The 23,607-nt window shown below is 39.5% G+C and overlaps 1 protein-coding gene across 7 annotated transcripts in view; it reads left to right on the top strand.

Annotated features, from left to right (window-relative positions):
- Positions 1-23,607, top strand: part of Tesk2 (testis associated actin remodelling kinase 2) — a 139,151-nt gene that overhangs the window by 90,677 nt on the left and 24,867 nt on the right. For all 7 annotated transcript variants that reach the window (XR_015452662.1, XR_015452663.1, XM_013068545.3 and 4 more), the window contains one exon: positions 7,599-7,647. Coding sequence is in view for 5 of the 7 variants with exons in the window: in XM_013068545.3 (XP_012923999.1) it covers positions 7,599-7,647 (49 nt within the window). In the remaining 2 variants the exon portion in view is untranslated. The remainder of the gene's footprint in view (positions 1-7,598; positions 7,648-23,607) is intronic.

The raw sequence follows: 23,607 nt of genomic DNA on the forward strand, positions 1-23,607 counted from the left end.
AATCAGTGCAGAACAGTAAATTGTGCTGCAGGAAAGATTGAGGCAAATGAAGTATCTGATCAAAGTCTAGTGTACCAGTAGTATCAGAGTTGAAAGTTGGGCTTATTTTAGAGCAGTGATGAGCTGTATTTTGTTTAGATTAGAAAGAGCTTTAGCAGGGTGGCACATGCCTATAATTTCAATGTTTGGGAGGCTGAGGCAGGAGAATTGCCATGAGTTCAAGGCCAATCTAGGCTAATAGTAAGTTCAGGTTCAGCCTAAACTACATAGCAAGACCCAATTTCAAAAAACCAAAAAAGAAAGACAGAAAGGAAAGAAGGAAAAGCACTGCTTTCCTGAGTCAGTAATTCTAGCGATTATAATTTTGGAGATGGGGTTGGAGAATAAGAATCATTCAGAATACAGGTATGATATTTTAAGTCCTATCTTGTACTAAAAAATATTTGAGGGTTCATCCACAATTTAGATTTTAACATAATTAGCAGTAGTAATTGCAGTAAAAATTTACTGTTGATATTGTATGCTTTTTTCTAGACACATTACTAATTCCTTATCAAGGGAGAGTGATATTTCCCCTTTAAAATACATTGTTTATAGCAATTGGCGTGATTAACCCTTCTCAAGCTCCTCTGCCAGTATAAAGCTAATGCCTCTCGTAGCTTCCCAGCTCTCTGACACCATTTTGGACATGGTGGTGGTGGCTGTTTGTGTAAGGAGTGAGGTGGGATGGGTCAGGCAGAAAAGTTGCACATAGAAGTAGAGTGTGTGACACAACCGTGATATGGTGATGGCAGCAGGGGACAGTAGAGAAGAGGCCCAACAGAAAATTGCCATATGAAGCCAGCCTGCTTAGATGTACTATCTGTGACACCTCTGAAGTATGTGGTCATGATCATGGTAAGCTTGGGAGGAAGAGAAGCAAGGGCATATCACAGCCAAGCCAGATTTCAGCTTCTGGAAGACCCATACTTTGAAATATACCCATTGTTTTTATAATGGAACCCTATTGCCTGGGTTCTTTATAAATATTTGATTAAATAAAACCAAATAGTACCTCTTGGCTTTCCAGTCTTGTACTGTAAATGTTCTTTCCTATTAAATAGGCTTACATCGAGAAGCTTATTTTGGTGATTATTATTTCTAATAACATGCTGAGGGATTTGGACTTTAATCAAGAGCTGTGTGATCTGCCACAAAAGCTTTTTCCACAGCAAACAGCATCATAGAGAAGATTATAATAAAAGTACTGCAATGAAAGTTACAAAAAAAAAAATGATGTGGCCAAAAGGCAGATAATAATGAGTTTAGGAATGAGGGAAAGTTAAAGAACTGTAGACAGAATATAACTTAAAGTTTGGTAACAGATGAAGTGTGGATTAGGGTCATGTATAAGGGAGCATGCAGGGAAGGATTTTTTTTTTTTAAGCAGTGGCAAAGTTTTTTTGAAAAAGTAGAAGTGAAGAGTGAAGGAGAAACTTGCTCTGTAGAATGAGCTCCAGCAGAGTAAAAGAGGAAAAATCAATATAAAAACTATACCCTGGAGGAAGCAGGGTGGGCTATCATGAGGAAAGGCATGATAGCCAGGAAGGAGTTTTTAAAATGGGGGAAATTTAGGTATGTTTGCAGGCTACAAGGGTAGAACCAGAGGAGATGGAGAGATGGATAAAGCATAAGGTCCATGGGGAAATGTGAGGTTTCAAAGATAAACTGGAGCACACTGTGGAATTTTTTTGTTCTTTGAGACAGGATCTCATTATGTAGTTCAGGCCAGCCTGGAATTCACTGTGTAGGCTTGACTAGCTTTGAACTCACAGTGATCCTTCTGCCTCAGCCTTGCAAGTGCTGGGATTATAGGTGTGCACCACCATGCCTAGCTCATTGTGGAGTTTTAACTGCTGTGGTAAGGAATTTTGACAGTCTTCCATAAGCAGAAGACAGCCATTGAAAGGTTATGAAGAATAGAATAGTGACATATTTTGTATTTTGAAAAGGTAACCCTGATAAGATTAATAATAAAATAAAACTACTAAAAAAATAAAACTACTAACAGTTATTTGAACATGCATTGGAAAATTGTTAGGCACTTTATTTGAAATACTCCATTTAATACCCATACCCCTCCTTTTTTTTTGCAGGGGAGCAGTTCTGGGGTTTGAGCCTAGGGCCTTCCCACTGAGCTATATCCTCAGCCCTTTTTATTTTGTTTTAAATTTTAGGAGAAGATGTCCCTAAATCTCCCCAAATCCCTAAATTGCCCAGTCTGGGATACTCCGCCATGCCCAGCTTTTAGAATCCTTTAAGATAGTATTTTTATTTCCACTTTTGCATATGAGGAAATTAAGACTTGTAAGATTAGATAATTTGTTTAATGTCTCCAAGGTGGAAATGGAAAGATCCCTATGCTGTAGGGCAAAGATCAGCAAACTTGTTCTGTAAAGGGCTTCACAGGAAACATTTTAGTCTGTGGAAGCCATGCAGTCTGTCGCAGCTACTCACCAATGGCAGTGTTACACCACAGCGGCAATGAACAGTGCCATAGTTAGGTGTTAGTTAGATTGAGTTTGTAAAAACAGTTAGCCAACCCCTGCTAGTGCCTGTAATGGTTTGGAAGGCTTTAATGGAGGACAAAATGTGAGATTTAACTCTTACTGCTATGGTGAGACAATGAGACTAGAATTATTCCTAGGCAGAAATACCTTTTTTTTTTTTTTTTGAGACAAGGTCTCCTTATGTAGCCCAGGCTGGCCTTGAACTCACAGGAATCCTCCTGCCTCAGCCTCCCAAGTGCTAAGATTACAGGTATGTGCCACCATGCCTGGCAGAAGCATTCTTTCCTAAAGAGGCTAATTAGAAACAGCAATTTCTGTATGTAGTTTAACTATGCAATAGCTATGTAATATCCACTTATCTTTTTATTATAATTGCCTTCCAACAGAATGATCCTAGCATAAAAGTTTGTGAAAGCAGGGAATTTGTTTTATCTACATTCTTATCCTTAATGCCTTGTACATATGTAGCAGCTACTCAGTAAATAATTGTTTGAAAAATGAATGGCATAATGGCTCAGAATTGTGTGAACCTTTAAAGATACCTATTCTTAATTTTAAAGATTCTTGTGCAAATGTAGTTCCTCCAGATTGACTTCTCATTCATCTTGTCTGGATTTCCTTTGTTCCAGTGCAGCTTCTTTGTGTGTGTGTGTGTGTGTGTGTGTGTCTGTGTGTGTCTGTGTGTGTGTGTGTGTGTCTGTGTGTGTCTGTGTGTGTGTGTGTGTGTGTGGTACTGGGGATTAAACTCAGGGCCTTCCCACTGAGCTATATCCCAACTCATTTTCTTATTTTGAATTTTTTTTTTGTACCGGGAATCAAACTCAGGACCTCGTGCTTGCCAGGGAGGTGCTGCACTGCTGAGCTACATCCTGGCCCATCATTTTCTTATTTTGAGACAGTGTCTCATTAAGTCCCTAAGTTTTCCAGGCTGGGCTTGAATTTATGACCCTCCTGCTGTAGCCTCCCAGTGCATTGGGATTTAGCCGTGCACCACCATCCCTGGGTACAGTTTTCTTTCCTTTACTCAACTAAGGTTTCTGGCATTAACTGAAACTCTTAGGTGCTCACAGACACTGTGCCTTGCCTGCCAGAAACAGCTGCAGCATCCCAGACACAGTCCTTCAGAGTTCTGTGTTGCTTATAGTCATTGTTTATTAGACTTACCAGCTCCACATTCCTTTGATTCACTCTCTTCCATATTAGGTGGTGAGTTTTCTTTCTTTTCTTTTCTTTTTTTCTTTTTGTTTTTTCTCCCTTCCCTTCCCTTCCTTTTCTTTCTGATTGAACCCAGGACCTTCCACATGCTGGGCAAGCACCAGACCACTGAGCTACATCCGTGGCCCTTTTTGTTTTGAAACAGTCTCTCTAAATTGCCCAGGCTGGCCTCACACTTGTGATCCTCCTGCTTCAGCCTTCCTAGAAGTTGAGAGTACAGGCGTGCACCACCACACCCATCTCTAGATGGTGAGCTTCATAATTAAAGTAACAGATGAAAACAGTCAAATGTCCTACTTTTACAAAGCAAGGAGTAGAAGTCTGTACAGACAATGGTTATGGCACAGAGAAGAGAATGGATACATAGAAATCAGCTTCTTCCCAGCTACCTGGGACCAACTTTGATTCTTAGGTGGTTCACTCCTAAATTCTAATGGCTTACATTTTTTAAAACTTTTACTCTGAGCCAGCACTGTCTGTGCACTTCACATTCATTGTTTCATTCGGTCTCTCTAATAATCTTATGTTACAGACAACATTACCCCATTTTACAGAGTGGGAAACTAATGATCACCTAGTGAAAAGTGGAAGTGGAATTTGAACCCATGCCCTCTAACTTCAGAGCTTTTTTTTTTTTCGGTACCGAGTATCAAACTTGGATCCTTGTACTCGCAAGGCAGGCGGCGGAACCACTGAGCTAAATCCCCAGTCCTCAGAGCCTTTTAACTACTCTGCTATTTTGTTTATCTCTTCCCAAGCTGGAGGTAAGTTTTAGCCGGTCATTGGAGCCTGCATCTTGTTTTCAGTATTACCTAGATCTTGCCTCAGATTCTTTTCCTTCCTCAAGTTTCAGGATGAACTTACAGATGGCTAGCAGTCCAGAAACCACCACTGGAAGAAATTGTAATATTTCTACATTAGTTAAAATTTGGAAGCAGCATGTCTTCCAAACTCTGCTGTAATGTTACAGCTGACCAGACAACCTCCCTACTCAGTTCTTTTCATTCCACAGTACTGTGCTGAGTTTGCATCCTGTTTGCTAGGCCTGTGAACACGGCAGAGAATGAGTATCCATGGACTGTGCCTCATGGAGATACAACCTTCACTAGCGTAGCCACCACCATGCCTGAACTTGCCTTACAGTTAGCTCCTTCCCCTTTCTCCCCCTCATAATTTACAGCTGATCTGGGACTTGGGTATTGTTTATGAGGCTTTCTTTTTGTTGTTGTTTTTTTTTTTTTTTTGGTACCAGGGATGGAACTCAGGACCTTGCGCTTGCAAGGCAGGTGGCAGAACCACTGAGCTAAATCCCCGGCCTGTGAGGCTTTCTTTCAACAGCCCAAATGCCCATGTTATTGCTTTTATGACATTTATCTTTTCCTTATGATCTTCCTCAGTCAGAATCATAGGTTTTTTGGGGGTGTGTGGTTTGTTTGTTTGTTTTTGATATTAGGGATTGAACCCAGACCTTCACACTGGAATCCTGCCTATATTCCCTTTTTTTTTCTGGTACCGGGGATCAAACTTGGGTCCTTGCGCTTGCGCAGCAGGCGGCGAAACCACTGAGCTAAATCCCCGGCCCTCAAAATAAGAAGTTTTAAAAAGGGAATATAGGGGGAGGGGATTTAGCTCAGTGGTTTCACCACCTGCTGCGTAAGTGCAAGGACCTGAGTTCGATCCCTGGTACCAGGAAAAAAAAAACCAACTTCTTATTTTGAGACAGGGTCTTGCTAAGTCACTAAGTTGCCCAGGGTGGGCTCAAACTTGTGGTATGCTACCTTAGCCTCCCAGAGGTTATAGGTATGCACCACCACACCTGGCTTTATGGTTTTTATTGAAAAACAAATTTTTTAGGGGGAGACAGCGTCTCCTTTGTAGTACAGGCTAGGCTTGAACTCACTTTGTGGCCCAGGCTGGCCTTGAACTCACAGCAATCAGCCTGCCAAGTGCTGGGATTATAGGTGTATGTCACCATGGCCTGTTAAAATGTATCTATAAATATAACCTATTGGTTGAGAAAAAAACTCCAACAATAATAGAAGTGTGTAAACTAAAAAAATGAAAATCAACTTTTCTTCCTGTACAATACCATTAATACTTCCAGACATTTTTGGTTAATATAAAAATATATTTTTCTACAAATGGAATCATGCTGTATTGTTTTATAGTTCATTATTTTCATTTAACGCTATATGTTCTGTCTCTTCCCATATTATTGTTTCAATATCTGCTTCATTTTTTGTAATGGCTATATAGCATTCCACCCTATGAATATACCATAAATATTTAAACAGTCTTTTATTGGTGGATATTTAGGTTTATATACACTACTGGAAGCAAATGTTCTTTGTCTTAGTCCATTTGGGCTGCTATAATGTAATACCTTAGACCGGTATTAATATAATACCTTAAATACTCACAGCTCTGGAGGCTGGAAAGTCCAAGATCAAGATGCCAGCAGATTCACAATCTCTTGAGGGCTTTCTGCTTTATAGCCCCTGGATTCTGTGTGTCTGCTTTGTAGAAAGGGCAAACACTCTCCCTTAGGCACAGTCTTCTGTAAGGACACTAATACTGTTCATGAGGGCAGAGTCCTTACGACCTAATCACCTCCCAAAGATCCCACTGCATCCTGTGGACTGTTACGACACATGAAGTTTGGAGGGACACAAGCATTCAGACCATAGCTTTACAAATATTTTTGTTCACCTGAACTGAATATATTTGTAAGGTAAATTCCTAGAAGTAGAATTATTAGAGCATTTAAAATTTTTGCTAGATGTAATCAATTATCCTTTGAAAAAGTTAGACTGAGAACTGTACAGTTTATGTGATGTCCTTTCTCCTCATCTTCTGGACAATACAGGGCATCATCAGTCTTAATCTTTGTCAATTTGATTTAAAAAGTGGTTGCTTTTTGTTTTAGTGTGTATTTCTTTAGTTATGAGTGAATTTGAAAACATTTTTATTTTATTTTATTTATTTTTGTTTTTTTGAGTCAGGGTCTCGCTTTGTAGTGCAGGCTGGCCTTGAACTCACAGTGATCCTCCTGCCTCTGCCTCCCTAGTGCTGGGAGTTCAGGTGTGCACCACCACACTTGACTTATTTTATTTTTTGAGACAGTGTCTTGCTATATAGCCCAGGCTGGCTTGAGCTCATGGTGATTCTCCTGCCTCAACCTCTCAAGTGCTGGGATTGCAGGTGTGTGCCACCATAAGCTGCACATTTTGATATTTTATTAGCCCTCTACACTTATTTTTCTGTAAACCATGTATATGACTTTTGCTTAATTTTTTATTGGGTTATCTTTTTTATTATATATTTGGAAGAGTTCTTTGTGAATTAAAGATGTTAGTCTTTTCGTTGTTGTTGTTATTATTTTGAGACAGGGTCTCACTATGTAGTTCAGGCTGGACTTGATCTCACTATGTAGCCCAGGCTGGCCTGGAACTCTTGGCAAGCCTCCTGCTTCAGCCCACTGAGTGCTGGGATTACATGTATGCACCACCACTCCCAGCTACCATGCTATATTTAAGGTTTACCAAACTCCTTTGCCAGATGTTTCATGGTAAACTTAGAAATTTATCAGTGTGGCTTCTTAATCAGGCTAATCAAACAGGAACTCAGGAGGTTTCACAGGTATTGGATTGTTTCTAATACCTGGGTAGCTCAGCTAGTTTCTCTACATGGAATTTATATTCATATCTTTTTCAATTTGTTTAAAAATCTGTTTTGGGGACTGGGGATTTAGCTCAGTGGCACCGCACCTGGCTCACAAGCTCAAGGTCCTGAGTTCAATCCCTGGTACCAAAAAAAATCTGTTTTGTTTTTTAGGTTCATGGGCGTGTGTGTACATCAAGGACAGCTGCATGCGCTTACAGAGGTAAGCCTTCAGCAGGCGTGTGGAGGTGACTGCTGTGCCTGAGTTTCAGCATGTATGGGTCCATAGTAAGAGTTATTTGTGTATGTGAGTAAAATGTTATGTGTGTTTATGTTTATACAAAACTGACAGCATTAATGATGCTTTCTCTGTTGGCATGGGACAATGCCCATATCTCTTAATACCCTTGTATTCCCTCATAACACTTGGTAAATGCTTTGAGAATATGAGTATTCAGATGGTAAATTGCTTCTTGCTCCCTGGATGACTCTTTTCGTGAGCCAAGGGAAGGCATTACTGGACTGCTTTTCTTCCTGACAACAAATTCCTGGACCACCTCGGAAATGCTTGGTGTCCTCATCTACAATTCCAGTTACTGCTCCAGTTTCCTGATTGGTCCTATTACTTTGGAATCTGTTAACATCTCCATTCACATTTCATTTTCAGCCTTTGGTAGGCAGTTAAATATATGATCCTCATTACTCATCTTCTGAGGACCAAAGACCCATAGAGCAAAGGCTTTCCAAATTGAGGTATAGAGTTATGAGTTTCAGAATGTGCTTGAATACTCCTTGGAGACACAGATTCCTGGAATCTTCTAGGTTTGATAGGGATGCATAGATACCATCTGTTTTTTGTTTGTGTTTGTTTGTTTGGTGTTGGGTGTTGTGGGCCTTATGCCTGCTAGGCCAGTGCTGTACCACTAAACTACATCCCCAGGCATTTTTTATTTTTTTGCTTCTCAGCCTTTTGGCTAAGATCAAGTTTATTTATGCATTTGTTTGTTTTTCAGTACTGGGGAATGAACCCAGGACCTTCTCACTGAGCTATATCCCCAGCTCTTTTTACTTTTTTTTTTTTTTTAATTTAGGCTGTGTCTCGTTAAATTGCTCAGGCTGGGCTCAAACTTGCAATCTTCCTGCCTCATCCTCCCAGAATGCTGGCATTACAGGCACATGCCACCAAATCAGCTCTTTTTTTATTTTCTATTTTGAGACAGGGTCTCACTAAGTTGCACAGGCTGGCCTTGAACTTGTGATTTTCCTGCCTCAGCCTTTCAGAGTAGCTGAAATTATAAGTATACACTACCACATCCAGATCGCATCTGGAGTCTTGAAAGATTATTCTCATAAGCGTCTAGATTTGAGAATCTACGGCTTTTACATTTCTCCTTGAGAAGTACTGAAGTACAAAGTGAAGAAACTTAGGGGCCGAGGATTTAGCTCAGTGGTTCCGCTGTCTGCTTTGCAAGAGCAAGGTCCCAAGTTTGATCCCTGGTACCAAAAAAAAAAAAAAAAAAAGTGAAGAAACTTAGAGAGAAAACTTGTTTAACAGAATTTGCAGAATTTTTGTTTCCCACTGACATGGTACCTGGTATTAGGGTTCCATATGCCTCATTCTGTGTCTGTTTTCTCAGTTAATGAAGGCACTGCAATGTGGAATATATATAACATGTATGTCCTGCCTCTTTTTTGGAAGGCCAAAAAAAGGTAGAATGGTGAGAAGGTTAATAACATGGGCACTGAAGTCTTGAAAGCATAGTTAGACTCTCTATGCTTCAATGTTTTCATCTGCAAAATGGGGAGAATAGTAATAAGACCTATTATAAGGAGTGTAGATAAAGGAGAGGGCTAGGAGCTGAGCCCTAGAGTCTTTCACGTTTTTTTGGTACCAGGGATAAAACTTGGGACCTTGTGCTTGCGAGGCAGGCGGTGGCACCACTGAGCTAAATCCCCGGCCCTGTATTTCTGTTTTCAGAAATGATTCTATAAATTCATTAAAGATAAACTCTCCCTCACTTAAGCCTCTATCCATCAGCTCTCTGACACTAGTAAGTATAAAAGTATCTGTTGGTGGGGATGACTGCAAACATTTGCAAACCCAGCATTCTTGGGGACTGAGACAGGAGGATTATAATTTTGAATTTAGCCTGGACAACTAAGTGATTTAGTGAGACCTTGTCTCAAAATTTAAAAAAATTAGATTATCCTCTGAAATACAAATTCTTTGGAAGGGCTTCTTTCTTAGTTTTGTTGACAGAACATTCTTTAAAATCTTTGATCATGCTGGGCATGGTGGCACACACCTGTAATCCCAGCACTCGGTAGGGTGAGGCAGGATGATTGCTGCAAGTTCAGCACAGTTTGTAGCCTGTGCTACAAAGTGAGTTGAAGGCCAGCTTGAACTACATAGTGAGACTCTGTCTCAAAAAAAAAAAAGATCTTTAATCATGTCACAAATTTAAAATTGAGGTGTAGCCAGGTGTGGTGGTGCACACCTGCAATCCCCAGAATTTGGAAGGTGGAGGCAGGCGGATCGCTGTGAGTTTAAAGCTAGCCTAGACCTACATAGTGAGTTCACGGCCAGCCTGAACTACATAGCAAGACCTTATCTCACTGATTCAAAAAAACAACAAAAAGAAAGTGTAGTGTAGTAGAAATAGCAGAAATGAGTCATCATAATGCAATTTTTTCTTGCCATATTGTACTTAAATAATATTTTCTGCTGTTTATTATTACCTTGTTGATGGGGAACCCTTTCATGGTGGCACAGGCCTGTAATCCTAGCACTTGGAACGCTGGGGCAGGAGGGTCACCATGAGTTTAAGGCTAGCCTGGGCTACATAGCAAGACCTTGTCTCAAAAACCAAACCAAACCAAACCAAAAATACTTGTTTATAGGCATATGCAACATACAGTGTGTACTTTTTGAAATAATTATTATTGTTTCCAAGTTTTTTTTGCTTGTTTGTTTGTTTTTGGTTTTTTAAGAAAGGATCTTGCTATGTAGCCAGGCTGGCCTTGAACTTGTGGCAATCCTCCTGCCTCAGAGTGCTGGGATTATAGGCCTGTGCCACTATCCCTGGCTCTGTTTCCAATATTGTCTCTGTTACTAGTATAATTAATGAGATATTAACATAGCTTATAAGATTAATAATTTTTATATTAATAAGTTGTAGCAGTGAAGCCCAAATATTTAAATATTTATTTTCAGAAGGAAATCAGCAAAGGCCATGATGACATAGGTCTCTAGGGACTTCTAGGTTTAATTACCTTACAATTTGACTTGGCAGCATAGCTGCTGGTTTCATCAAAGATCATAAAAGTAAATTATTAATAATATTTAACACACCCCTTGAAACTTGGCTGACATTCAGCAAATATTTTTTTTAATTGGTGGAATGCCTGTCCTTCAAGTACCATTCCCCATTTCTCTTCAAATATATTTGTCACTAATTACAGTAGGGATGCTTAGTATGGCTCAGTGGTAGAGTACTTGCCTAGTATGCATACGGTTTTGGGTTCAATCCTTAGCACAATTATTATTATTATTATTATTTTTTTTTGGTATCAGGGATCGAACTCGAGTCCTTGTGCTTGCTCAGCAGGTGGCGAAACCACTGAGCTAAATCCCTGGCCCTATTATTGTTATTATTATTACTACTATAGTAGATAAGCATAGTTCTTTAATTCCTGTGGAGTATTGACAGTATTTGGGAGGATATTTCTCATATATGTGGTGATCTGGACTTTTTTGGGCTTGAACAATTTCCATGGGTCTTCATTATAATTGTAGACAACCCAATTTGCCAACGCTCAGACACTTTATTTTTTGCTTGTTTATTTGTTTGGTTTTGTTTTGATTTTTTGAGACAGAGTTTCCCTATGTAGTCCAGGCTGGTCTTGAACCCACTATGTAGCCCAGGCTGGCCTTCAAACTCTTGGAGATCCTCCTGCCTCAGCCTCCCAAGTGCTGGGATCACAGGTGTGCGCCACCACACCTGGCATTGGCTTTTTGCTTTTAAGCTGCCTGTAGTAAAACCTGGCATTAGCTTTTTGCTTTTAAGCTACCTATAGTAGGATAGACTTCTAAGTTTGTTTTTTTTGGTACCGGGGATTGAACTCAGGTCCTTGCACTTTTGAGGCAGGCGACAGAACCACTGAGCTAAATCCCCAGCCCCACTTCTAAGTTTTTGAGCAAACTAGTCTTTGTTAGAGTAAAAGCAGTCTGGTAAAGATCACATGGGACCTTCTGTGCTTAATGAGTTGCATTAAGAATCTATATTTGGGGGCTGGGGATTTAGCTCAGTGGAGTCGCCGCCTGCTGTGCAAGTGCAAGGGCCAGAGTTCGATCCCCGGTACCGAAAAAAAAAAAAATGAATCTTTATTTGGGGGCCGGAGATTTAGCTCAGTGGCACTGGGCCTGCCTCAAAAGTGCAAGGTCCTGAGTTGGATCCTCAGAACCAAAAAAAAAAAAAAAAAGAATCTATATTTTGTTAAGTAGAAATGTCTCATAGTATGCCTGACTCAGATGATCTAACTTTTTTACTTGTTCAAGTGATATTTAAAGACAGAAAATGTAACACTGTGTATAAATCAGCTATTTTCATGTACTATCCAACCATAAAACATCAAAAGCACACAGAAAACATTTATTTCTTGCACATCTCCAGGGTTAGCTGAACTGAGCTAGACTGGGCAGTTCTGCTAGACTCAGGCTCAGGCAACAATCTGCAGGTCAGCTGGTGACCTGCTCCAGGCTAGATTCGCTGGGACCGCTTTGCTTTTGTCATCCCTTCTGGGACCAGTGGGCTACTCTGGGTATACTGTTTTCCATCGCATTTGCATAAGTGCTTCTCATGACTCTGCTTTTGTCCAAGTTTGCTTGACTATATCAAACACCCACTGTGGGTGGGATGTTATGCTTGGTACATTTATATCAGCTATGATTCTCAAAATTCTGTAGTCCTAGGGCCAGGGATTTAGCTCAGTGGTTCCACCACTTGCCTTACAAGTGCAAGGACCCGAGTTCGATCCCTGGTACCAAAAAACAAAACAACAACAACAAAAATTCTGTAGTTCTATGTCCTCCATTTTATAGATGAAAAAAAATGAAAGCTTAGAAAAATTTAATTAACTTCTTCAAAGTAGGATTGGATCTAGGTTCATCTAATTGCAAGTCTACATACCCTTTCCATTACAGTATGCTATTCTTAATTCCCTTTTATATTCCCCACAGGACTAAGCACAGGTACTCTGTTAATGTGCACTGTATCTAGTATTTGTAGAATTGAATTCTGACTTTTTTATGTATTCTATCCTGGTTGTTAGGTGTATTAGAATATGTTGAGATATAACAACAGAAATAGTTAAGTGGCTGTAAACAACAAAATGACCTATATACCTGAAATTACAGCAATTCATTAGTTTAAGGGTTGGTTTAATTCATAAGCTGATAGTCTCCATTCACCTTGCTATTTCCATCCCTTTGCTCTTGTCTCTATCTTGTCAACCTCACCCTAAAGTTGGTTATTATTCATAATTTTAAAAAGTAGCTGTTAGGGCTGGGAGTGTAGCTCAGTGGTAGTGTTAGCCTAGCATGTATAAGGCTTTGGATTTGATCCCTAGCACTGCAAAGAAAAAACCAAGGTGGGCAAGGATAAAGAAGAATAAATAGAATGCTTCAAAACAGATTATGTCCTACTTTGCAGTGTTTTTCCTTTTCAGTTTAAGAAAGGAAAAAGAAGGAAATATCTTCATAATCAAGCAGTTGAGAACTTCTTAGTGCAGAAACTATTAGTAGTTAGAAGATTAGGATTTGAGAAATAGGTTGGAGATACACACATATGTGGGGATATATATATGCATATACATATGTGGATATATATGTGTGTGTGTGTGTGTGTGTGTGTGTGTGTGTGTATAGGGGCAGTGGGTCTCAAATGACAATACTCTCTGGTTAAAGGAGTCAACAAATGAATTTCTTAGTAGAACATTTTGGGAGAAGGTGTGTTTTGCCTTTTCTGCCACGAAGAATACCTCCCCCACCATGCACACACATTATGGCCATGAGAGCTACTTAGCTAATTCTGAAACTGTAGAATGTTCCTTTGGCCTTCTGGGGTGATTCTGTCTCTACTGCAGAACCCCCTCAGTCAAAAGGAGATCGAAGAAAATATCAGAAAATGGAAAGATATCTCTTGTTCTTGGGTAAGAAGAACCAATATAGTGAAAATGGCCATACTTTCAGAATTGTTATACCAATTTAATGCAGCCCTGATCAGAAAACCAATAGCACAGTTTGTAATAGCTAAATCTTCAAAACAGCCCAAATGTCCATCAACTGACGAATGAATAAAGATGGGGTTTTCTTATGCAATGGAATACTACTCTATCATAAAAAGGATAAGCTTGAGACATTTATAGCTAAATGGATGCACCTTGAGACCATACTCTTAAAAAGTGAAATAAATCGGACACACATGTTTAAATATAACATTGTTTCTCTGGTGTGAGAAACCAAAAGTGTAAATAAGGACCAACATGTGTAATAGATACTGGGAAATGGGAAGAAAATGTTCAAATGAGAAGGGGATCAAGGGAAGGAGGAGGGGGAAAGGAAAGAAGGGGCAAGGGAAAAAAGAGGGAATAGAAGGAAAAATAAAAACAAAACTTCTGTAAATAAGGAGGGGAAGAGAGGTTGAAGGGAGGGGGGAACAGGAAAAAAAGAAGTAAGATGTATCATGTACAGGTACAAATTCCCTATGATGAATGCTATCATTATGTATATCTAAAATGTACCAATAAAGGTTTTGCTTCAGAAAAATAAAAATAACACACAAATTTTTAAAAACCCCACAGTTAAGCAGATACTTAGTACTGAAAGAAGTGCTCTCATTTCATGAGGTAATGGAATGGATCAGCCTGGTACGCTGCTACCAAGAGGTATTTTTTTCCCCCACATGGTCCTCATCCTCCTTTTAATCCCCATTTGTGCCCCACCATAAACCTTCTTTCTTTATTGGAATAGTTATTTTGGGAACTTCTTGTTTATGTAAGTTGATATGTGTGTTGCTTCTGAGTTGGTTTTGTTAGCCTTGTAAGAAGTCTTACATAGTCATTTTACAGTGAAAGGAAACTCTATGGATTCAGTGACCAAACTCATGCATTATTTATAAAATCAAGCAGCCAGACCCCAATCCAGTTTCTTGGTGTGCTGTGACATTGCCATTAGTTGTGCTTTCTGCTTGAGACACAGTCTTGCTATGTAGTTCAGGCTGGCCTTAAACTATATAGCACAAGCTAGCCTCAAACTCACAGCGATCCTCCTGCTTCAGCCTCCTGAATGCTGGGATTACAGGTATGCACCACCACCCCCGGCACTCAGAAGGGCTTTACTGGGTCTTTGATCTATATGTGAATTGGGGTAGCTGAGCTGGCAGACCCACTTCCAAGATTTCATCTTCATCACACATCTGTGCTACGCTGCTCCTCCACTTCCTTCTTTTTCTACATGATGTCTCCTTCTAGATCATCTCCATGTGGCTTAGACCTCCTACAACAGGGTAAGCTCAGGATAATTAGACATGTGATAAGTGGTACAGGCCACCCAGTGTGGAGCTGGCATGCCTTACGTCCTAGCCTTGAATGTTCCAGAATGTCATTTAAGCTGCATTCTACAAGTAAGTTATTAACACCAGCTCTGATTCAAGAGTTGGGAAATCGACTTTTTCTCTCAGTGACCAACCATCTCAGTGACCAGTCTGGTATCTTTTATTAATTCAGTATTTTTGTGCTTGAAATAGCGAGAAATGTCTTACTGTGCCCTCTTTTAGAATATGTATCTATAGATATATATATTATATATATATTTTATATATAGTCTGTCACCCCATGCTGTGAACTCTCAGATTGCTATACCTATATATCTATATATCTATATGTAGAGAGAGATATCCATAGACATATATAGATTTTTATTGTTATTGTTTTGAGACAGGGTCCACTATGTAGCCCAGGCTGGCCTGAACATGCGAGGCAATCCTCCTGCCTCGGCCTTCTGAGTGCTGGGATTATAAGCTGCCATGCCCAGCCATCATACATATTAATAGTCGTTATTTATTATAGTTTATATCCCCCCCACTTAATTATTTTATTAGTATTTCAAATACAATTAGCTTGGTTACCCTCTAAAACTGTTTGAACTTTCAAATCTTTTTATTTCTCTTGTTAGAATCCTTGTGTTTTCACACCTTAGAAAATCAACACTCAAAAGTCAATAGCTTTCCTGTACACCAATAATGAACTCATAGGAAATTAGGAAAAACAATACCAATCCCGAGTGCTGGGATTACAGGCATGTACCACCATGCCTGGCTGCCATTGAGTTTTGCCACCGTGTTCTCTCTTGCACAGTGGCCCACCCTTACACTGTAGAGTATACTTCTTTCGCTACTTTTACTTTGCCCAAGCTCTCTGAAGAGCCTGTTTTGTTTTGTTTTTCCTACCTTTAATAAAACTTTGCTGCTGTTTAAAAAAAGATGGTACTGTGTCGGGGATTTAGCTCAGTGGCGCCGCACCTGCCTCGCAAGCACGAGGTCCTGAGTTCAATCTCCTGTACCAGGAAGGAAAAAAAAATAGTGCTGGGAAAACTGGCTATACATGTGCAGAAGATTGAGATTAGACCCATATCTCTCACTATGTACTAAAGTCAAGATGGGCATGGTGTCACATGCCTGTAATCCTAGCACTCTGGGAGGCTGATGCAGGAGGAGTGAAAGTTTGAGTCCATACTGGGCAATTTAATAATTTAGCAAGATCCTGACCCAAGGGGGGGGGGGGGACAGGGATTTAGCTCAGTGGCACCATGCCTACCTTGCAAATGCAAGGTCTTGAATTTGATCCCCAGTACCAAAAAAAGGGGAGTGGGGTAAGGATATATCTCAGTATGAAGGTCTTGGATTTCAATCCCCAATACCAAAAAATCAAATCAAATCAAAATGGATCAAAGACCTAGATGTTAAAACAGAAATGCTTGATCTGCTGGAAGATAAAAGTAGGTAAAATTCTTTAAAACATAGGCATAAAAATTATATATAGGCATAGGCAAGGACTTTCAGAACAAAACCCCAATTGCACAGCCAGGCATGGTGGTACACACCTGTAATCCTGGCACTCAGTAGGCTGAGATAGGATCACTGCGAGTTCAAGGCCAGCCTGGGCTATATAGTGAGTTCAAGGCCATCCTGAATTGTATAGTGAGACCCCGTCTCAAAAAAACAAAACAAAACAAAAGTGAACAAACAAAAAACCCAATTGCACAAGAAATAACATCAAGAATCAACAAATAGGATTATATCAAATTAAAAATCTTTTGTATAACAAAGGAAACAAACAATAGAGTGAAGAGACAACCCAAAGAATGGGGAAAAAAATTGCCAGGCACGCCTTGGGTAGAGGACTAATACCTAGAACATATAAAGAGCTCAAAAAAATAAAAGACCCAGTCAACAAATGAGCACTTGAAATGAATAGACACTTCTAAGAAGAAGTACAAATGGCCAATAAATACATGGAAAAATGTTCAACATCTCTGGCTATTTGAGAAATGCAAGTTAAAATAACACTGAGATTCTATTTTACTCTGTAAAGAATGGCTCTCATCAAGCAATTAAATAATAACAAATGCCAGTGAGGCTATGGGGTAAAAGAATTCCTTCTATATTGTTGGTAGGATTGTAAACTAGTACAGCCTCTATGGAAATCAGCATGGAGATTCATCAAAAAACTAAAAATAGAAATTCCATTTGACCCAGCACCTCCCCTTCTAGGTATCTTCCTGAAGGAATTAAAGACATCATATTCCAGTGATATATGCATACCCATATTTATAGCAGCCCAACTCATAATAGCTAAGTCTTTTTTTTTTGATACCAGGGATTGGACTCAGGACCTTGTGCTTGCGAGGCAGGTGGTGGAACCACTGAGCTAAATCCCTGGCCTCTATAATAGCTAAATCTTAAAAATGGCATATATATATATATATATATATATATATATATATATATATACACACACACACACACACACACACACATACATCAACTGATGAATGGATAAAGAAAATGTGGCATTTATACACAATGGTATACTACTCTGTCATAAAAAGAATAAACTTGAGCCATTTGTAGGAAAATGGGTGTACATTGAGACCATGATTGTAAGGGAAATAAACCAGAAACACAAACTAAATATTGCATGGTTTCTCTTATAAGAGAAAGTCAAAGTGTAAATAATTTAAAGAGCAAAATAAAAGATAGAAAATGGGAAATAAAATGGAGATAGATCTTTTCCAAATGGGAAGGGGACCAAGAGATGAAGAGAGCAAGGAGTAGAAGTAAAAAGTAAAAGGATTTAATATGTGAGATATATATATATATATATATATATATATATATATATATATACCACTTCTCCTCAATAAATGTAATCATGTGCTGCAAATAGGTACTAGTTTTTTTAAAAGGTGTGCAAAAAATCTTATACTTTCAAGTAAAAAATGAGGGGTTTTGACTTTTTCTCATCTCTTGAATTTAATCAGTCTCTAGTCCTGTCTTACTGTTTTCTTCTTTGTGATGTGTGTTTTTTGGGTTTTTTGTTTTTGTTTTGAGACAGGGTCTCTCTATGTAGTGGCCTTGAACTCACTGTGTATCCCCAGCTGGTCTTGAAGTGGCAGTGTTCCTCCTACCTCAGGTTCCTGAGTGCTGAGATTATAGGTGGGTGCATCACCTTGGGTTATGGCATCTTTCTGATTATCCTTTTCTCTCCATTCCAACTGCTCTGATCTTATCCATGCCTAGATTACTACAAATATTTTGTAACTGGTTTTCATGTCTCTAGTCTTTCTTTGCTTCATTTTGATATTTTACTGCCTGAATAATCTTCAGGTATAATTGACAGTATGGGGCCGGGAATTAGCTCAGTGGTTCCGCCACCTGCCTTGCAAGCGCAAAGAGCCAGGTTCAATCCCATGTACCGCCCCCCCCCCCAAAAGTAATGATAATGTGATGCTTCTGTCTAGACACTTCTGTTTAGCATTCTAGACCTTATGTAATCTGGTTTCAGAATACAAATCCTCCTTTTTGGTAGACAGGTCTCTTTGCTCTCTTATGCGCATCTTGGCTTTAGGCTCGACTTTCAGGCCTGGACTGTCCCCGCTGTCCTCTTGCTGCCCCACCCCCTAAGCTGTGTCCAGTCCCAGGCACTGTGCTGCAATCCCACCTCCAGCACAGGGCCTGTAATCATGCCGTGTGATGGGCCCCATAGTGTGTATCTAGTGTGTACTTAGAGTTGATTGTCTGGTGCAGCCCCAGCTCTAGAAAAGCTGAATTAGCCCTGGTGGAAAGTCAGAAATCAAGAATAGTGTGAAATGTCACATTTCGAATCCTTTCACAGTAAGTTTATTTAACTAAATTTCTATTTGCAAAAATAGCTTAAAATGTTCCTATAAATACAATTTGGCATCTGCTTTACTTCTATAAAAAGATAGCTTTTATTTGCGTTTTTGCTTTGGTCATTTAGTGATAAATTTCTTTCTTTCTTTTTTTTTATTTAGTGATAAATTTCTAAATATATAGTAGTACATGTTTTGTGGTCTTATTTTAGTAACTCCCTATGACATTTGAGAAACAAAAATTTGAAGTTTCCAGTCCAATCCACTAGAAGAGTTCATTTAATTTTCTTTCTCCTTAAAGCAGTTTTCCCCTGGCTTGCCTGCTTTCTTCTGGCTCATTTATTAATCCAAAAATATTTATTTGTCTCCTACCATGTGTCCAGGACTTTTCAGGTACTGGAAATATAACAATGAATAATAAAAATCCTTCCTCTCATGGAGTTTACATTTGTAATTCAAAGGATTGCAAGAAGTCCAAAGGAATTAGACTAGACAAGAAAATAAATTGCAACATATATGGTGTTAAATTCTGGATAGTTTGAAATTTTAAATATTTGGAGCTGGGTGTAGCATCACATACCTATAATAATCCCAGCACTTGGGAGGCCACAGCAGGAGAATCGCCATGAGTTTGAGGCTAGCCTAGCTACATAGTGAGTTCAAAGCCAGCCTGAACTACATAGTGAGACCCTGTCTCAAAAAAAAAAAAAAAATTCTATACTTTTATTTTATTTATTTATTCTATTTTTTAATTTATTTTGAGACAGTCTTGGTATGTAGCCCAGGCTGGCTTCAAACTCCTGAGTGCTGGGATTACAGGCATGAGCCACCATGCCTGGCTCTAGAGCCTTTTTACTTTGCAAAAGTGAAACTGTACCAATTAAATAACAACTCTCCATTTCCTCCTTCCCCAGCCCCTGGTAACCACCATTCTACTTTCTGTCTCTATGAATTTGACTACTTTTGCCATTTCCATTTCCAGCATTGGAAACAAATGAGTGGAGGACTGAATATTATTCCTTGCCCCTTCTAACCAAAAAGATGAACAAAGTATCTAAATTCCCACCTTTATTACAGCATACTTTTGTGTGTGTGTGTTACTGTGGATTGTGGACTGAACCCAGGGCCTTTCCACTGAGCCTATATCCCCAGCCTTTTAAAAAAAATTTGAGACCAGGTCTTACTAAATTGCTAAATTGTCCAGGCTGAGTTTGAATTTGTGATCTTCCTGCCTTAGCCTCTCAGATGCTGGGATTACAGATGTATACCACCATGCCCAGTTTAGGACACTTTTTCAAAAGAACTTTTTTTCTGATTATAAAATCAGGTAGAGTCATGAAAGAAAAAAACCTAATATTTAAGCATTTTCTTTATGACCCTCTGAGATGTAGCTATTATTATTGCTATTTTATATAAGAGGAAACTGAGAATTAGATTAAATAATAAAGCCTCTCTTCCCACTTTTTTCTAACTTTTAAGTTTTAGTTTCAATTTTCACTTCATTTTAATTGCTTTTCCTAGTGATTTCTCCCTCATGCAGATTGACCTTAGCTTATCGGGGTTTTTTTTTGTTTTTTTGAGACAAGGTCTCACTATGCAAGCTGGTCATAAACTCACTGTGTAGCCCAGGCTGGGGATCTTCCTGGTCTTCCTGTCTCAGCCTCCTAAGTGCTGGCATCATAGGTGTGTGCCACCACACCCAGCTGGGTATCTTATTGTTCTTTTAAATATCATTCTTTCCCTTTTCATTATGATCCATCTATTTTAGGGTTTATAGTTTTCAATTCATACGAATATTTGTTTGTTGTCTCTCGTATGTCAGTTCCATGGATCTAGGATCATTTTCTTTTTTGTTTACCATTAGCAACAAATAAGTAGCAGGTCATATTAACTTATCATGTAAAAAGGTCATAGAAATACATTTCTGAGCTGGGTGTGGTGGCTATGGCTGTAATCCCAGCACTCAGGAGGTTGAGGCAGGAGGATCACAGTGAGTTGGAGGCCAGCCTGGACTATATAGTGAGATCCTGTCTCAAAAACAAGAACAAAAAAGGCTTCAGAGTCAATCATTTAGAAAAAAAATTTATAATTTAATTCAAATTCCCTAAAGTCTTCTAAGTGACATTATATCCAGATCTGGTGCTTTGCAAGAATTGAAAGTTGGCCTTAGTGGACAGGGGTGTAACTCAGTGGTAGTTTGTTTTGCCTGTGTGAGGTGAGGCCCTGGTTACAACTTCCAGGACAAAAAAAGTGAGAAAGAACAAAAGAAGTTTGGCCAGGCTCTTAGCTCATTTTAAGGCCTTGGGCTCAATCCTCAAAATGGTTGGGTATAGGACCAGGGCTTTAGCTCAGTGGTGCCACCGCCTGCCTCGAAAGCAAAAGGTCCTGAGTTTGATCCCCAGTACAAAAAAAAAAAGGTTGGCTATAGTAATACATGCCTGTAATCCCAGCACTCTGGGAGGTTGAGGCAGTAGTTCAAACCTAGACTAGGTAATTCAGTGAGATACAGTTTCAAAATAAAAAAAATAAAAAAGGGATGGGGATATGGTTCAGTGCAAAGGCCCTGGGTTCAATACCCAGTGTTGAAAAAAAAAATCCCTAGTACAAATGAAAGACAGGAAAAGACTGCCTGCCTCACGAGCACAAGGTCCTGAGTTTGATCTCCAGTAACAACAACAAAAAAGATTTTGAAAAAAATGCCAAAATAAATCTAGATTTATTCATCTGGGAGTGTGTTTCAGTGGTAAGTGCATACCTGGCACTTGTGATCCTCAGTTACACACACACTGAGTTGTCCATCTGGAGTTACTCGTTAAGTAGGATGCACCATTCTGATGCCTGAGATGGTCCGAAACTAAGGAAAAGAATTTCCTTTTTTCTCTTGAGGATGTAGATGGCCCCTCCTGATATTTGTTTGTGCTCAGACCTGAAATTTATTTTTTTGTAGAACCAGAGCTGGTTGAGGCTGAGTCCTCTGTCCCCACTCCTTCATTTGTGTAGATAATTCCAAGTAGTCTGTCTTTTTGACCTGCTATGAAGTTGAGGGTATCTGGTTACCTACCTCTAGCCTTGAGAGAAGATTTCTGCCTGTCCTTGCGGTGATGGTTGGTCTGGGAAGCTAGGTCTCGCCCAGGGAAAATTGGAAATTTCATGTCCCCTTCTACTCCATGGCTACTTTTACCATTAGAAAATACCATTTGAGTTTGGAGTTTGCTGCCTTTAGCTTTTGCTTGACCTTTTTCTTTTTAAAATTATCTTTATTTGCGGGCCAGGGATTTAGCTCAGTGGTTCCTCTGCCTGCCTCAAAAGCACAAGGATCCGAGTTCGATCCCTGGTACCAAAAAAAAAAAAATCTTTGTTTGTTTGTTTATTTTTTGAGACAGGGTCTGCTACTAGTTCAGGCTGGCCTTGAATTCATTGTGCTCACTATGTAGCCCAGGCTGGCCTCAGACTCACAGTGATCCTCCTCCCTCAGCCTCCTGAGTGCTGGGATTACAGGCCTGCACCACCATGCCCGGGGACTTCCTTATAGAGAGGCCAAGTAGTGTGGTGATACAGGCTAAGGAGGTAAAGGAAAAAATTAATTCATTTGAAGACAGCATCTCCTTTGATTAAAAATTTAACCTCTTTAGGCACATTGGTGCATTTGGAAGGCTGAGGCAGGAGGATCACAAGTTTGAGGCTAGCCTGAGCTACATAGTGAGACCTTGTCTCAAATAAAACAAAATAACTTTAACCTCTTTTGGTTTCCTTTTTCATTCTGTCTACTGTGGAGTCTCCAATCTGGGGGTTGGATACATTGGCAGGATACATTGCTTTGTTCAGTTTGAGCTCCACGACTAAGTGATGTCAGAGGTTCCTGTCTAGATCCAGAGAGTACAGGTTGTGGCAGATGTGGGCAGCAACCAGGAGAGTGATTTTGAATAAGTCCCTAGTCCTCAACAAGCATGTTGATGGTAGAATTGCTGTGGATTTTGGAGAAGAAAAATAGACCAGATGGAATGATCAGGAGATCTGGCCCAGTTTAAATCATATCTAGAGGCTAGGGGTATACCTCAGTGATATGTGCTTTGTATGCATTAGGCTCTGGGTTCAATCTCTAACAGAGAGAGAAAGATTCAGAGACAGAGACAGATTATTATTTAATTAATATAATTAATTTCTGAGCCTATTGATTGTTGGATCATTTATTTAAGAAAATTTGTTCTACAGATTTATCTTTTGATATTTACTTTAAACGTTTGATTTTGATTGCGAAATGTTTGATACAAGAGTTAAGTCTGGCTAGGCATGATAGTGCATGCCTGTAATCCCAGCACTTAGGGAGGCTAAGGCAGGAGGATCACAAATTTCAACTCAGCAATTTAAAATTTAAAAAGGTGTGGGAATGTAGCTCAGTGCAAAGGCCCAGGATTCAATCCCCAGTACTGCCGAGAGACAGAGACAGAGAGAGAGAGAGGAATAAATTACAATCTTTGTTTTGTTTGTAGTGCTGAGGGTTGAACCCAGGACCTCACACATGCTAGGCAAGTTTTTTACCACTGAGCTGTACCCCTGGTTCACAATCGTGTTCTTTGAATCTTTTACATAAAGGGTCTTTATTGATGTTTGTAGTGCTTAAATGCATAGAAAAACACTTGTATTACTTCAGGTGTACTAAATAAACACATGTTCTTAAAGCTATGAATGGGTCTGTTTGTGGCTGTATCCACATGTGGGAAGTGGGAGTAA

The sequence above is a fragment of the Heterocephalus glaber genome, unplaced genomic scaffold (genome assembly GCF_053883595.1).
Source record: "Heterocephalus glaber isolate CG9 unplaced genomic scaffold, H.glaber_assembly_v1.0 deba00001451, whole genome shotgun sequence".
Classification (NCBI taxonomy): domain Eukaryota; kingdom Metazoa; phylum Chordata; class Mammalia; order Rodentia; family Bathyergidae; genus Heterocephalus; species Heterocephalus glaber.